Source organism: Salvelinus fontinalis, chromosome 40 (genome assembly GCF_029448725.1).
Source record: "Salvelinus fontinalis isolate EN_2023a chromosome 40, ASM2944872v1, whole genome shotgun sequence".
Taxonomy (NCBI): domain Eukaryota; kingdom Metazoa; phylum Chordata; class Actinopteri; order Salmoniformes; family Salmonidae; genus Salvelinus; species Salvelinus fontinalis.
Genome location: NC_074704.1, coordinates 22622443 through 22636164, shown reverse-complemented (window position 1 = coordinate 22636164; position 13722 = coordinate 22622443). Strand labels below are relative to the sequence as shown.

The window sequence follows — 13722 nt, the reverse complement described above, 5'->3', positions numbered from 1 at the left end:
TAGACTTCTGTCCCCCAAAAAATCCTTATTTGCCAAGAGATATACGGTAGCCACAGTAGAGCATGGATCTAATCATCATGATGTTTATAGTCCTCATCAAAAGCGAAATGTGTTTTTTCCCCCCCACATTTAATAGCACGATACGAAAGGAATTTGGATGTTTTCCCAGCATGCTTTCCTTTACCCACTCTCTCTCTCTCCGTGGGAATGTTTTCCCTATCTCCTGTCCTACAGCGCAAGAGAAGCACCGCACCATTGCCTTTGTTGATGTTCCTTGCCTATCTGTGCGCACTGTTTTTGAAACTCACCCCCCTATTCACACCTGTGGAAAAGGCTGACACAAAGCAGGGAAGGCAGCAACATCCCACAACACTGGTCACAGAAGCAAAGCAGAGCTCCCATATTCTCTCTTGTCTTGGACTTTTACCTCAGGAAGAAGAGAAACTGACGAGATAATAAATAATTTGCAGCTGGTCCTGGTCGAGGTCAGAGAAGCCTGGCCTGGCCCTCTCTTCTTTATCTGTAGCTCCCACAATTCCACTGGATCCACCGAACGTGTATCTACTGTTTAGAAAACACAATAACCTTGTGGGACAGAATTATTTATATACAATATACAGTATAGCAGATGTTTAAATGGAAATAAACTTTTTTTTAAATTAAATTAAACCTAAGGATTAGGGCAATAGGGTAAGTTATGGGTATGATTTAAGTTTGGAGTAAGTTCAAGTTTAGGCTAAGTATATCCTATTGCCAAGTTAAGAACAGAATGGGGCTTATGTGTATAAAAACCGGTCACTGAGATATTTAATAGGTTTACGATTAATACACAGTGGTCTATTTGACTTTGTCGGTGGAGTCACCAACCCAGTGTAGACATTTGATAGCTGTATGATTATTACGCATTGGTGTACTTGACTTTAATTACTTTTCTGGGGAATTCGACACTGCGTATAGACACTGTAAATATGATAAACATCTCCTCCTATTCAGTGGTTTGGTTAAGGTTTGATGTGGTTACTTCCCGGTAACTTCCCAGCGCAGGATAGCCAACTGTAAATATTGTACTTCTACAGGTGTTGAGGTGTGAATTTGATTCCATCACCTCATTGTTTTAGCTCCCTCTGTTTTCACTCTTGGACCCAAAACCTGGGTCTAAATACAATTTGAAATCTTTCAAATACATTTTGTGTTTCCTCGTCCGCCTGGAGTGGCAGATGGGTTGGGTATTCACTTTTGAGAATATTCCATTGGTTACTTTGTACCAGGCAAGCTCAATCAAGCACAGATAAAGTATCTGAAATGATCTCCAATAGTTTTGAACCCAGGTCTGTTGAGAACCAACTCATCTTTTTGCATAGCTCAAAATTTGGTACATTGTCACGGGAGGGCGGTCACGTGTGTTGCGAAGAAGAGGGTAACTAGTTCGAGCCCAGTATGGGGACAGGGACAGTGGAGGAAGCTAAACTGTTAGCAGCACACTGAAGTCCGTTTCACTTGTCACGGCGCCAACCATCATTGGACACTCATTTGATCAATAGGGACAATTTATTTGCCTTATCGCCTCATTGACTTCCTGTCGGGACTTCGCCTCAGAAGCACAAGACGTGGGTAAACATGGTACTTTAATAGAGCGGAGAACCCAAATGCTGTTTCTGCTCTTTATGTCCAATCCACTTTAGTTTCCTTTCAAGCGGGTCACTTTTCCGTCTCATTTGTCCGATTGTTATACAAAATGAGTCATTGATTGGTTTGTTTGCGCATAGGTTATTAACCATGTAGCACCTTTCCCCGCTACGTGACCAGCAACCTAACAGGTACTGTTCTAGTGCTGAGGCCTGTGGGTAGCAGCATCCATGCAGGGACTGCATGCTTATTAATATAGCAGGGGTCATATTGCTGTAATAGATGGACAGTGGATTTGCAGATACCCTTTTTTTACACAATATGCCCTCTTTAGTATATCAGGATTAAAGGACACACTGTTTTTAGTTCCTGCTCTAAAAGACACCTCTATATTTTCAAAAGGACACATGAATGACACACAGGTGAAACTGCCATGGACAGAGGGAAGAAAGAGAACGGGAGAGATAGCGAGATAAAGAGCTAGAGGAGAGAGGGAGAGGAAAGAGACCGAGAAAGAAACGAATGCCTATGATGACCCCATCCAGACCAGTCTGCCTCCCTTGGCGGTCCCGCTCCGCCACATCAGAGAGTTTTGGGCTATTCAAAGTAGATCAGCATCGGGCCAATAATCTCAGTGATCTTTCCAGGGGCATCTGCTGAATGCTGAAAAGGATAGACCTTTTTTCCAGTTCAATTCCATCACCCCCACCAGGAGAGGGAAGGAAGATAAAACGGACGCCATATTGTAGGCACACATAAAGGTTTCTTTGGCCAAACGGATTAGGCTGAACATCAGACATTGTTTCTATACATTATTAAACTTTTAAGCCACTGAAAAACAGGACTAAATCCCCAAAAAAGAGAGTGGGAGAGAAAGCAATTATTTATCTTTGGTGCCAAAACCCACCCACATGTCCTCCCCACGCATGTACCTGCACGAGGACAACAAGTTTTAATACAACCATCATCAGGTTTCTTTCTGTCACGCCAGATTTTTTTACACGTCCAACATGTCGCCCACTCTCAACTTATTTGGAAATGTAAGTTTATTTTCTCAAATTGGCACTTTAAAGAGGATCCTCTTAACAAACCGTAAGGAGGGTGTGAATGGCGGGCTGCTCTAAAGTTAAGGGTGTTATGCACCATGTCCGACTTCAAAGACCGTCTTAACTCCACACTCTAATTGTATCCTGCCTGAACGCCATCTGATTCCGCTGACAACTTCTCTCCTTCTCTCTTCTATCTCTTCCCCCTCCCTCCTTCTCTCTTTTCATTTATCTGTCATTATGTATGGAAACTCGTGTCTGTTTTTTTTTTCTTCCTTTCACTCTCCCTCACTTTACCCCAAAAGACTGCCACCAAGAGTCCGTATCTCTCTATTCTTCCTCCTTCAGTCTCTCCCTCCTTCTGTTTGTGTCATTATGGATAACCCCCCTCTTCTTTTTTATCTCTTTCACTGTCCTTCATCTTTACTTCTTCCTTCCATCTATTCCTCTTTCTCACTTTCCATCTGTTCATCATTATGGATATCTATCTATCTATCTATTTATCTATCTATTCATCTATCTATCTATCTATCTATTCTATTCTATTCTATTCTATTCAATTCAATTCAAGGGGCTTTATTGGCATGGGAAACATGTGTTAACATTGCCAAAGCAAGTGAGGTAGATAGTATACAAAAGTGAAATAAACAATAAAAATGAACAGTAAACATTACACATACAGAAGTTTCAAAACAATAAAGACATTCCAAATGTCATATTATATATATACAGTGTTGTAACAATGTACAAATGGTTAAAGTACACAAGGGAAAATAAATAAGCATAAATATGGGTTGTATTTACCATGGTGTTTGTTCTTCACTGGTTGCCCTTTTCTTGTGGCAACAGGTCACAAATATTGCTGCTGTGATGGCACACTGTGGAATTTCACCCAGTAGATATGGGAGTTTATTAAAATTGGATTTGTTTTCGAATTCTTTGTCGATCTGTGTAATCTGAGGGAAATATGTCTCTCTAATATGGTCATACATTGGGCAGGAGGTTAGGAAGTGCAGCTCAGTTTCCACCTATCTATCCCTACTTGCTTTTCCTCCATTACAGATAGATAACCCTCTCTTTCTTTTTTTTTCTCACTTTCCTTCAATTTTCACCCTCAAAACTCTGTCACAAGTGTCAACTCGGGCACGAGCCTTAACATATTTATTTTCCATAGGTGTTGACATCACCCCTCCCCCCCAAACTCTTTTTCACTCTTGTGGCCCTATATATAAACAGACGTTCACGCTCTTCTACATATGGGCTTTAATTTTCCATTGTCCTCCAGATATTCCTCCTCGGTCAGGCTTGAGATAAAGGGATAATCACTTCAAAGGGAGCCAGCAGAGAGTAACCCCCCAGCTGAAGTGGACAATGAGCTAATTGAGAGGGGAACCGATCACAGAGCCTGTTCAAAGGGAAGCCTGGGCCACGCCCCCTTCTGATACACTTCATTTTATTAGTGTTTATGGGGAGGCTTCAGCCAGAGTTATCACTCCTCCAACTGCCACACTCTTTAAACTAGCAATATTGGGTTATTTATAATGATCCCCCCCATCTCTCTCTGTTTTTGTCTGTTCTTTTGGGGCAAGGGTGTATGGGGTGTAGGAATAAGAAGGATGAAATCAATGTATTGTTGTGACTGTTCATGAACATGCAATGTTGGTTAACATGTGGTAAGACGTTTTCACATTTTATTGCAGCTAGGAGGAACATATACAGCTTGACTTTTACCACTTGTGACCTTAGAGTATGCCCGAATAGTAAACAGTGGTGGAAAAAGTGTTCAATTGTCATACTTGATTAAAAGTAAAGATACCTTAATAGAAAATTACTCATGTAAAAGTGAGTCACCCAGTAAAATACTACTTGAGGAAAAGTCTAAAAGTATTTGGTTTTAAATTTACTCAAGTTTCGAAGTAAATGTAATTGCTAAAATATACTTAACTATCAAAAGTACAAGTAAAAGTGTAAATAATTTCTTATTCCTAATATTAAGCCAACCAGACAGCACAATTCTCTTGTTTTTATTTATTTATGGATAGCCAGAGGCACACTCCAACACTCAGACATAATTTACAAATAAAGAATGAGTGTTTAGTCTGTCAGATCAGAGGCAGTAGGGATGAGCAGGGATGTTCTCTTGATAAGTGTGTGAATTGAACCATTTTCCTGTGCTGCCAATCATTGAAAATGTAACGAGTACTTTTGGGTGTCAGGGAAAATGTATGGAGTAAAAGTTGTCAAAAATATGAATAGTAAAGTAAAGTACAGACACTCAAAAAAAATACTTAAGTAGTACTTTAAAGTATTTTTACTTAACCTCTTAGTTAAGTACTGTCACCTGTGCTAGTAAACCTCTGTTGGTTGTTAGCTACTGTTTTCCATACAGACAGTAAGAGCTCTTTCTGTAGGCCTAAATACTAATTTCCTATTTTGAGTACCAGCTGTACTTACACCGGTTTAGAACTTTCCTTATGTTGTTCAATTCAACTCCTAATTAGAGGCATTATTTCCAGTCTGTGGTGGTGCAGCAGTTGCCTTTAATTTGACTCCGTAGCACGAGGCCTCAATTAGCCCCTGGGTCACCCCGTTTTATTGGGGCTTAATAGCAAGACGGTGGTAGTCTCATCCTGTATTGTGCTTTTAAAGCATTGGGGTCTTCCTGTGAAATGGTTAGGGCCCCTACAAAGGGGTCAGGGTAGGGTCAACATAAAAAAAGGGCCACTGCCCCTTTCACAGCACCCTCCTTGGCTGCCACAGCTAGATAGTAGTGTGGGGCTGTGGGCACTGAGTGGTCAACTGGTGCGGTCACATGGTCCTACAATGCAGTATGTCGAGTCCCATTTCTGTTCAATCATTCCAATATTTTGGTTCACACATACTTAAGTTAATAAATTGATATTTTTGAAACAATGCCCCCACTGAGAAGTATTGAGAGAAGGAACAGACTAAAGAATGATACTCTCCAAATGTGCTTGAGCATCTTGGTTTTTCAGTTCTAGCAAGTTCTGTCTGTAGTGCCAACTACAGTCAGGTCCAACATGATTAGCACCCTTCATGAAGATGAGAAAAAAGATTGTATAAAATAAAGAGTACAAATACTGAGCTACTTTGCATTTCTCTACACCCGCAATAACATCTGCTAAGTATAGGTTTGTGACCAACAAAATTGGATTTGATTTGATATTGTATGCAAAAAACAATGGGAAAATCATATTATTTTATACTAATACAATTACGTAGAGAAATAGATCTGAAAAAGACAGTGCATTCGGAAAGAATTCAGACCCCTTGACTTTTTCCACATTTTGTTAAGTTACAGCCTTATTCTAAAATTGATCAAATTATTATTTTCCCTCATCAATCTACACACAATACCCCATAATGACAAATCGAAAAACTGCTTTTTAGACATTTTTGCAAATTTATTAAAACTAAAAAACAGAAATACCTTATTTACATAAGGATTCAGACCCTTTGCTATGAGACTTGAAACTGAGCTCAGGTTCATCCTGTTTCCATTGATCATCCTTGAGATGTTTCTACAACTTGATTGAAGTCCACCTGTGGTAAATTCAATTGGACATCATTTGGAAAGGCACACACCTGTCTATATAAGCGGCCACAGTTGACAGGATTGTGTCGAGGCACAGATCTGGGAAAGGGTAAAAAGAAATGTCTGCAGCATTGAAGGTCCCCAAGAACAGTGGCCTCCATCATTCTTAAATGGAAGAAGTTTGGAACCACCAAGACTCTTCCTAGAGCTGGTCGCCAAAACAAACTGAGCAGTCAAGGGAGAAGGGCCTTTGTCAGGGAGGTGACCAAGAGCCCGATAGTCACTCTGTCAGAGCTTCAGAGTTCCACTGTGGAGATGGGAGAACCTTCCAGAAGGACAACCATCTCTGCAGCACTCCACTAATCAGGCCTTTGTAGTAGAGCGGCCAGACGGAAGCCACTCCTCGGTAAAAGGCACATGAAAGCCCGCTTGCAGTTTACCAAAAGGCACCTAAAGGACTCCCAGACCATGAGAAACAAGATTCTCTGGTCTGATGAAACCAAGATTAAACCATTTGGCCTGAATGCCAAGCGTCACATTAGGAGGAAACCTGGCACCGTCCCTACGTTGAAGCATGGTGGTGGCAACATCATGCTATGGGGATGTTTTTCAGCAGCAGGGACTGGGAGACTAGTCAGGATCGAGGGAAAGATGAACGGAGCAAAGTAAAGAGATCCTTCATGAAAACCTGCTCCAGAGCGCTCAGGACCACAGACTGGTGCGAAGGTTCACCTTCCAACAGAACAATGACCCTAAGCACACAGCCAAGACAATGCAGGAGTGGCTTCGGGACAAGTCTCTGAATGTCCTTGAGTAGCCTAGCCAGAGCTGAACCCGATCAAACATCTTTGGAGAGACCTGAAAATAGCTGTGCAGCGATGCTCCCCATCCAACCTGATAGAGCTTGAGAGGATCTGCAGAAAAAATGGGAATAACTCCCCAAATACAGATGTGCCAAGCTTGTAGCATCAAGACTCAAGGCTGTAATCGCTGCCAAAGGTGCTTCAACAAAGTCCTGAGTAAAGGGTCTGAATACTATGTAAATGTCATATTTCAGTCATTACGGGGTGTTGTGTGTAGGTTGATGAGGGGGGAAACAAACTATTTAATCAATTTTAGAACAAGGCTGTAACATAACAACATCTGGAAAAAGTCAAAGGGTCTGAATACTTTCCAAATTCACTGTAGGTTTCAAAATGATTGGCACCCCTGTTCTCAATACTCCAGCACTCTTCCCTTGTGAGGATAACGACATTTAGCCTTTTCTAAAATGTTTTATGAGATTGTAGAACACATTGGGCGGGATCTTAGACCATTACTTGATACATAATCTTTCCAGATCCTTGATATCCTTCGTCTGATCTTATGGACTGCCCTCTTCAATTAAAACCACAGGTTTTCAACGGGGTTCAAATCCAGAGACTGAGATGGCCATTGCAAAACGTTGATATTGTGGTCAATTAGCCATTTCTTTGTGGGTTTTGTGTGATGTGCTAAATGTCCTGGTACTTGCTAAAGTTCATGATGCTGTTGAACTTAGCAAGAGCACCAAGACCAGGGGAAGCAAAATAGTCCCATAACATCAAAGATCCACCACCATATTTTACAGTAGGCATGAGGTACAGTATCAGCATTTGCTTCCGTGTTTCTAAGCCAGACCCACTGGTATGTGTGGCTTTATACCTACTGTAAAATATGGTGGTGGATATTTGATGATATGGGTCAATTTGGCTTCCACTGATCCTGGGGTCCTTGTTAAGATCAACGGCATCATAAACTTGACAAAATATCTTTATCTGTGCAATTGTATAAGTACAAAATAATCTAATTTCCCCAGAAAATGTACAGTAGCATACAATTTAGCTCAGTATTGGAATTATTTATTTTATAGTCTTTTTTGCTCATCTTTTATATGTAAATGCAGTAGAAACACAGTCGATCATCAAATCATTGCATGCAACTTGGGACAATTTCTCCATGTCAGCAGAAAATTCCACCGCAATCTTTATTCAGAGAGGCGTAGTTGTCCATTTGGTCTCTCAGAAGTGACATGTAGGGTATATCATTTAATTTGACTGAAGTTAAGCATCTTATCCTACAAGTCAAGTATCCCACTTAAAGAATATAGTCCTATTCAGAAAAACCCTCTCTATCTCAATCCTCCTTTCATTACTGCCGTTGGAGAAGCCACTGGCCGATAATAATGCAGGCTTACATATTTCAAATATCACATTGACTTAAATTTAGATTCACAGATCACTGAGTTGGTGCTTTTAACTTCACAGTGTCTGCCAATGACCTAATTTTGCATTCCATCACCCAGACAATACTGTAGACACTTCCCATTTAGAAGTGTTGGAAACCATTGTGTGGTTTGGGCCTGGATTGTTTTACAGAGCTCTCTCCCGCATAAACAACGGCAGTAAATGACCTCCTATAACATTCATCCAGACCAAGCAATGTGGCTATTGTTGTTGGGTTCGAGGAAATATGATAGGCAAAACACTTTCTGGTCATTTCTGGACAATATTTCTGTCATTTGATTCATTTAAGGAACCCATTTAGAGGACCCCGATTGGCTCAAGAGCACCCCTAGAGGCTAAAGTTCCATACAGCTTCTTTAACACAGTGGCTGTACTGACTTTGCTACTAAACCTGCACAGATACTAAACCTGCACAGAGCTGAAGGTTTAGTATCAACGGTGGAAAATAGTATGGAGGGCAGACTGTAGCCCAAGAGGCAAGCGCTTCAATTCAAAATGTCCACATGTGAAATTAAATTCTGCTGCAGAGGACAAATTGCTAAGGAAATGCTTGGACATTATATCCTGACTCAACATAGAAAAAGTGACCCTCATCTACAGTGCTTAACCTCAAGCATCTGTGTGGGGTATGGAACTAAATACATTTTAGAAGGTCTATACATTCCTCTGTATAGGAGTGACTGGACTAAGTTGAGAAGCGATTGTGATAGGAGAAGTAGGGGTTATAGATATTTACATTGGAGCCTGACATGGCCAGCTGTCACTATGTATGCAAATTAGGTGTACTGTTCAGAACCTATAGAATGCATGATTGCACAGACTAATGAGCGTCAATGGAAGAGTTATATTTTAAAGTAATAGTATGTTAGTTCTCCTCTCCTGCGTCATGATTCAAGTGTTGTGTGGCTGAATTATCTTATATAATTATATTCTTTCCTTTAAAGTTGATTTTCAACATCAAAGGGACAATATAGTCTTTGAAGTACCATGGGATAGGATCACTGTCTAACCCTTCCTTTAAGATGCCTTCACATTGACATTAGTGAAAGTCATCTGAATTAAAAGCCCAGGAAACATGTCTTGTCTATCTTCCATAGCCAATTTCAGCTAATGTCATAGTAGGTTATGGATTCTCCGTGTGTGGGAATTTACATGTATGTTATGCTGGTTCCTGAATAGGTAGACTAATACAAAAAAAATGTTTAATAATTTGTCAGTATCATCACAGTGTCTCAATGAAAATATTGAAATATATTGCTAGATAACTACCTCGTGATTATTTGATATATTATGATTATTGTTTGATATAATATGATATATTATATTCATTTGGCATTTTAATGGCAAATTTTAAAAAATGCATTTGTTTATGAGAAATCCAAGTGAAATGCAGGCAACTTTGTTTACATAAACGGTTTACAGGAATTTACACGGATTTTGCATTATTGTCTACCATGCAGAAACCAGGAGGTTAAAATACCAAATATTTAGGAAAGGAGGTATGTCTCTTTAAAGTGTATGTAGCAACAGAAGGATTGCATGGATAATGCTATTGGGGCGGCAGATCACTTACTTCAGACGTTCCAAAGCCTCGGGGAGTTGGCTCGAGATTGCCAGTCTTTGATAAGGTCCTTACAACCTAGTAAAAAACTTTGTCGTTCCAGAAAACCTACTGACAGCTTTCTAAATACCACCGACTATTGTTCAACAGTGTGTTTTGGGGTCTATATATTGACTCAAGCGTATGGCGATGTCATTCAGTGAATTTGCTTCTATGTTTTTTTTGTTATCGGAAAGATGTTTAGATGTTTTTATGTATCTTCCGGGACCAGGCCGGCGGTTCTTTACTTTGATGTCCACTGTTAAACCCTCAGCCGGTTCGTTTTGAAATAGCCTAGAGGAGATCTGCTGCTTTCTATGACTGCTTGAAACAGTACCTGGGGAAGGGGAAACGAGCTTTCATTTCAGGGTTGCATTTTATATTCATCTTCTTTCTGAGATAAACATCAGAGCGGAGTAGACTAACACCAGCAATCTGGTTGCGTTATTGTAATACTTTTTGGGGTTGTTACTTTGTTTCTGTGTGAACCATTTCTGAGCATACGGGAAAGGACTCGTGTGCATCGATGGTAAGTTGCAAGAATGCTGTTCTGCAACCTTAACCAAGGCCCCCTCTCTTGGTCGCTTTGATGTGTTGCTGCAATGCTTTGAAGTTGAGAAATGTAGGCTACACTTGTTGTTTTGTGGGCGAGAAAATACTGTAGAATGGATAAGTAAGGCAACTCTGAGATCGAGGATCAATGTTTTCGTGATTGTGAAGGCTGTAGAAGAGACTAATATTGGTTGATGTAGTTTACCGTAGTCTGAAAGAAGGGGAAAAGTGGGATGTATTCGGCAAGGTCCCCCCTCTCCCGCCTCCTCGAAATGTCGACACCCCCTCTGATCTACATAGAAGCAGTGCCTGCGTACTTTGGGGTCAGTTGTTGAATGGGACAGGGTACATTAGACTATTCCTATTGCATCAAGGACACATGTGGCTAAGTAAATCTAGTCCACTGTCGGATTACCATCACTTCCATCGAACTTTTTGTTGGATATATACCACTAAAGAGGACGGAGCATAAGCAAATGGGAATAGCTTTTTCTTCACTTTTTGCTGGACTCGGGTTTCGTTTTACAATGGTATGTGATGTAGCCTTGCCCATGTTATATACACTTCGCGGGCTGTTTTCTTTACGTAAAGCATGATGTTAATTTACGAGTAGTTGGGACACATTGATTGTTTATGCAAATCCTGTAAACAGACTAAGCGCTAGTAGAAATGTTACAATGTAACGTTGTTTTTATTGCGCAGAATAGTTTAGTGGCGCGTGGGTTTATGGCAAATTTGGCACAATATTGACAGTTTTACTTGTGACATTATTGAAGATGACGTAAAGTACTTACTAAAAAAACTAGGATATCTCTTGTCTAGTCGCCTAGTAATATAGTATTGGGCATGGCTATCATATCGCGTTGTTCAGACACGTTGCCTAGTGCTCGCTGCCGTAATTATGTGTTGTAGCCTACATGTGAGCTGAAATGTAGTAGTCTAACTGCAAATTATTTCAGGAATTATAGCCTACTGTTGATCGTGATCATTGTACGGGGCTCTTATCCTCATCATTATAGGAACCTTAGGCCATTGTGGCGCATAGGATGTGTTTCCACTGTCTTGGATGGCTGGCTGTGTGATGTGCAACACGGGATGTATGAGGACAAGTGGTTCATGGGAACGCAATCCTTATGCATAATGCAGATGACAGTATCGGAAGCACATTTAGACTGATCATTCATTTGAAATGAAAGCGGTTTCAGGTGATCTTTTTGATATGCGTAAAATATATTTTTGGTGCGTACTTGGTGAGGAATGTTGGCGATGTGAAACGATTGTTCTTGTCAACGGTCGTTTGATGTGACAAATCGATGCAGACTGTAAATATAGGTTGCTAAACCCCCATTTAGATTAGAAATAGATTGATGAGACTAAACCTTTCATTTTTCTTTCTTTGCAAACCGGCGGGGATCTGAAAGGGACTGTTTACTTCATGTCTCCCTTTGAAGTTAGCTGGATCTGGCTTTGATTAGATCAACACTTTCTGTTTCAGAGTGAAAAGGAGCAGAGAAGCTCCCCCGCGGATTTAAGAGAGTGAGGAGGATTACAGTGGAGCTCATAGCAGGCACAACGGCACACACGGCAACCGGAGCTGGAGCCATGAGCAGAGCGCTTACAGACCATATCAGCAGTAGCTTCCGAGAAGATGCTCCCCGTCCCCCGGTGCCGGGGGAGGAGGGAGAAGCGTCATGCCATACTCCCAGCAAACATGCCAAAATGAGAGCCCAAAATAAGGCTAAAGCTATCACCGTCGCGTCTCCCGGCTCCACGCCGAGGAGGAACGAGGATGGACTCGGGGAACCTGAGGGTAGCGCGTCGCCGGATTCACCCCTCGCCCGGTGGACCAAGTCGTTGCATTTTCTCCTTGGTGACCAAGACGGTGCTCACCTGTTCAGGACCTTTCTGGAGCGGGAGAAATGCGTGGACACGTTGGACTTTTGGTTCGCCTGCAACGGGTTTAGGCAAATGGACCTCAATGATACCAAAACGCTACGAGTTGCCAAAGCTATTTTCAAGCGGTACATTGAAAACAACAGCATTGTTGCCAAGCAGTTGAAACCTGCCACTAAAACCTACATAAGGGATAGTATTAAGAAGCAACAGATAGACTCTGCGATGTTTGACCAAGCACAAACGGAAATTCAGTCAACCATGGAGGAGAATGCGTACCAGATGTTCTTAACTTCCGACATATACCTTGAATATGTGCACACGGGGTGCGAGAACACGGCTTATGCCAACCATAGCGGTCTCGGGAGCCTCAAGTTGATGTGCGGATTTCTGCCACCTCTCATTGAGGAAGAGGAGTGGAGTTGTGACTTGAAGGCGAACACGTTAGCCTCTGTGGTTGGACTATCTGCTAATGCGCTACGGGCCACTGCTTCCATTCGGACTGCGGCGGAAGTGCTGGAGAATGGGTACAGGTAAGAGAATGCCTTAATTTAATTGATTATGTTTACTGTCTATCGAGTCATTTAATTGATGTTTTTTATTATGACTGTTTATCAATATGCTGATGATCTCTAAGGTTACTTAAGTGTATAGTATTGGTGAATTAATTAGTTATTGGGCATGTTGTCGGGTAGATAATAGCATATAACTTGCATATAATTCAGTTATTAACGTGCTGTAAAGAGCAGATATGCATTTGAACTAGTTATTGCCCAGCTATGGTAATACAACGTATTTCCCTCAAATTCCATTATGAGATAAAAGATGCTCGATGGACAGAAAAAAATATCAAAGTTTGAAAAATGTCTGTTTGTCCTCTCTGCCCTGCAGTTAGTCAGGGGAGGGACATCAACAGACCTGGACTTTCCTGTAAAGTAAATGGTGTATTGCAGTCAGCCCTTTGTTGGCGTGCTCAAGTTTCCTGTGCTTTGTAATCGCTCCTCCAGTAGTTAGAGGCATGAATTCAGACACTAAGCCTGCCTGGCTGGCTGTTGCAGCTAGTACATGAAACAAGTGATTCCGTTGTGAAGTTCTGCAATATTTCTACATTTCTCAGCCTATTATCAAGTAGTCCTGTTATTACAGACTACAATGTAACACAGGCACACACACAGAGAGAAAGAG

The 13722-nt window shown here is 41.2% G+C and overlaps 1 protein-coding gene across 4 annotated transcripts in view; it reads left to right on the top strand.

The window, feature by feature from the left end:
- Nucleotides 1-13722, top strand: part of LOC129839870 (axin-2-like) — a 56697-nt gene that overhangs the window by 26821 nt on the left and 16154 nt on the right. Inside the window, exons 1-2 of one of the 4 annotated variants that reach the window (XM_055907568.1) lie at nt 9879-10621; nt 12140-13070. In XM_055907568.1, coding sequence (XP_055763543.1) covers nt 12247-13070 — 824 coding nt within the window. In that variant the 5' untranslated portion in view covers nt 9879-10621; nt 12140-12246. Of the gene's footprint in view, nt 1-9878; nt 10622-10644; nt 11175-12139; nt 13071-13722 lie in introns of those variants that run through there. The other 3 variants (XM_055907570.1, XM_055907567.1, XM_055907569.1) reach the window with 3 other exon arrangements.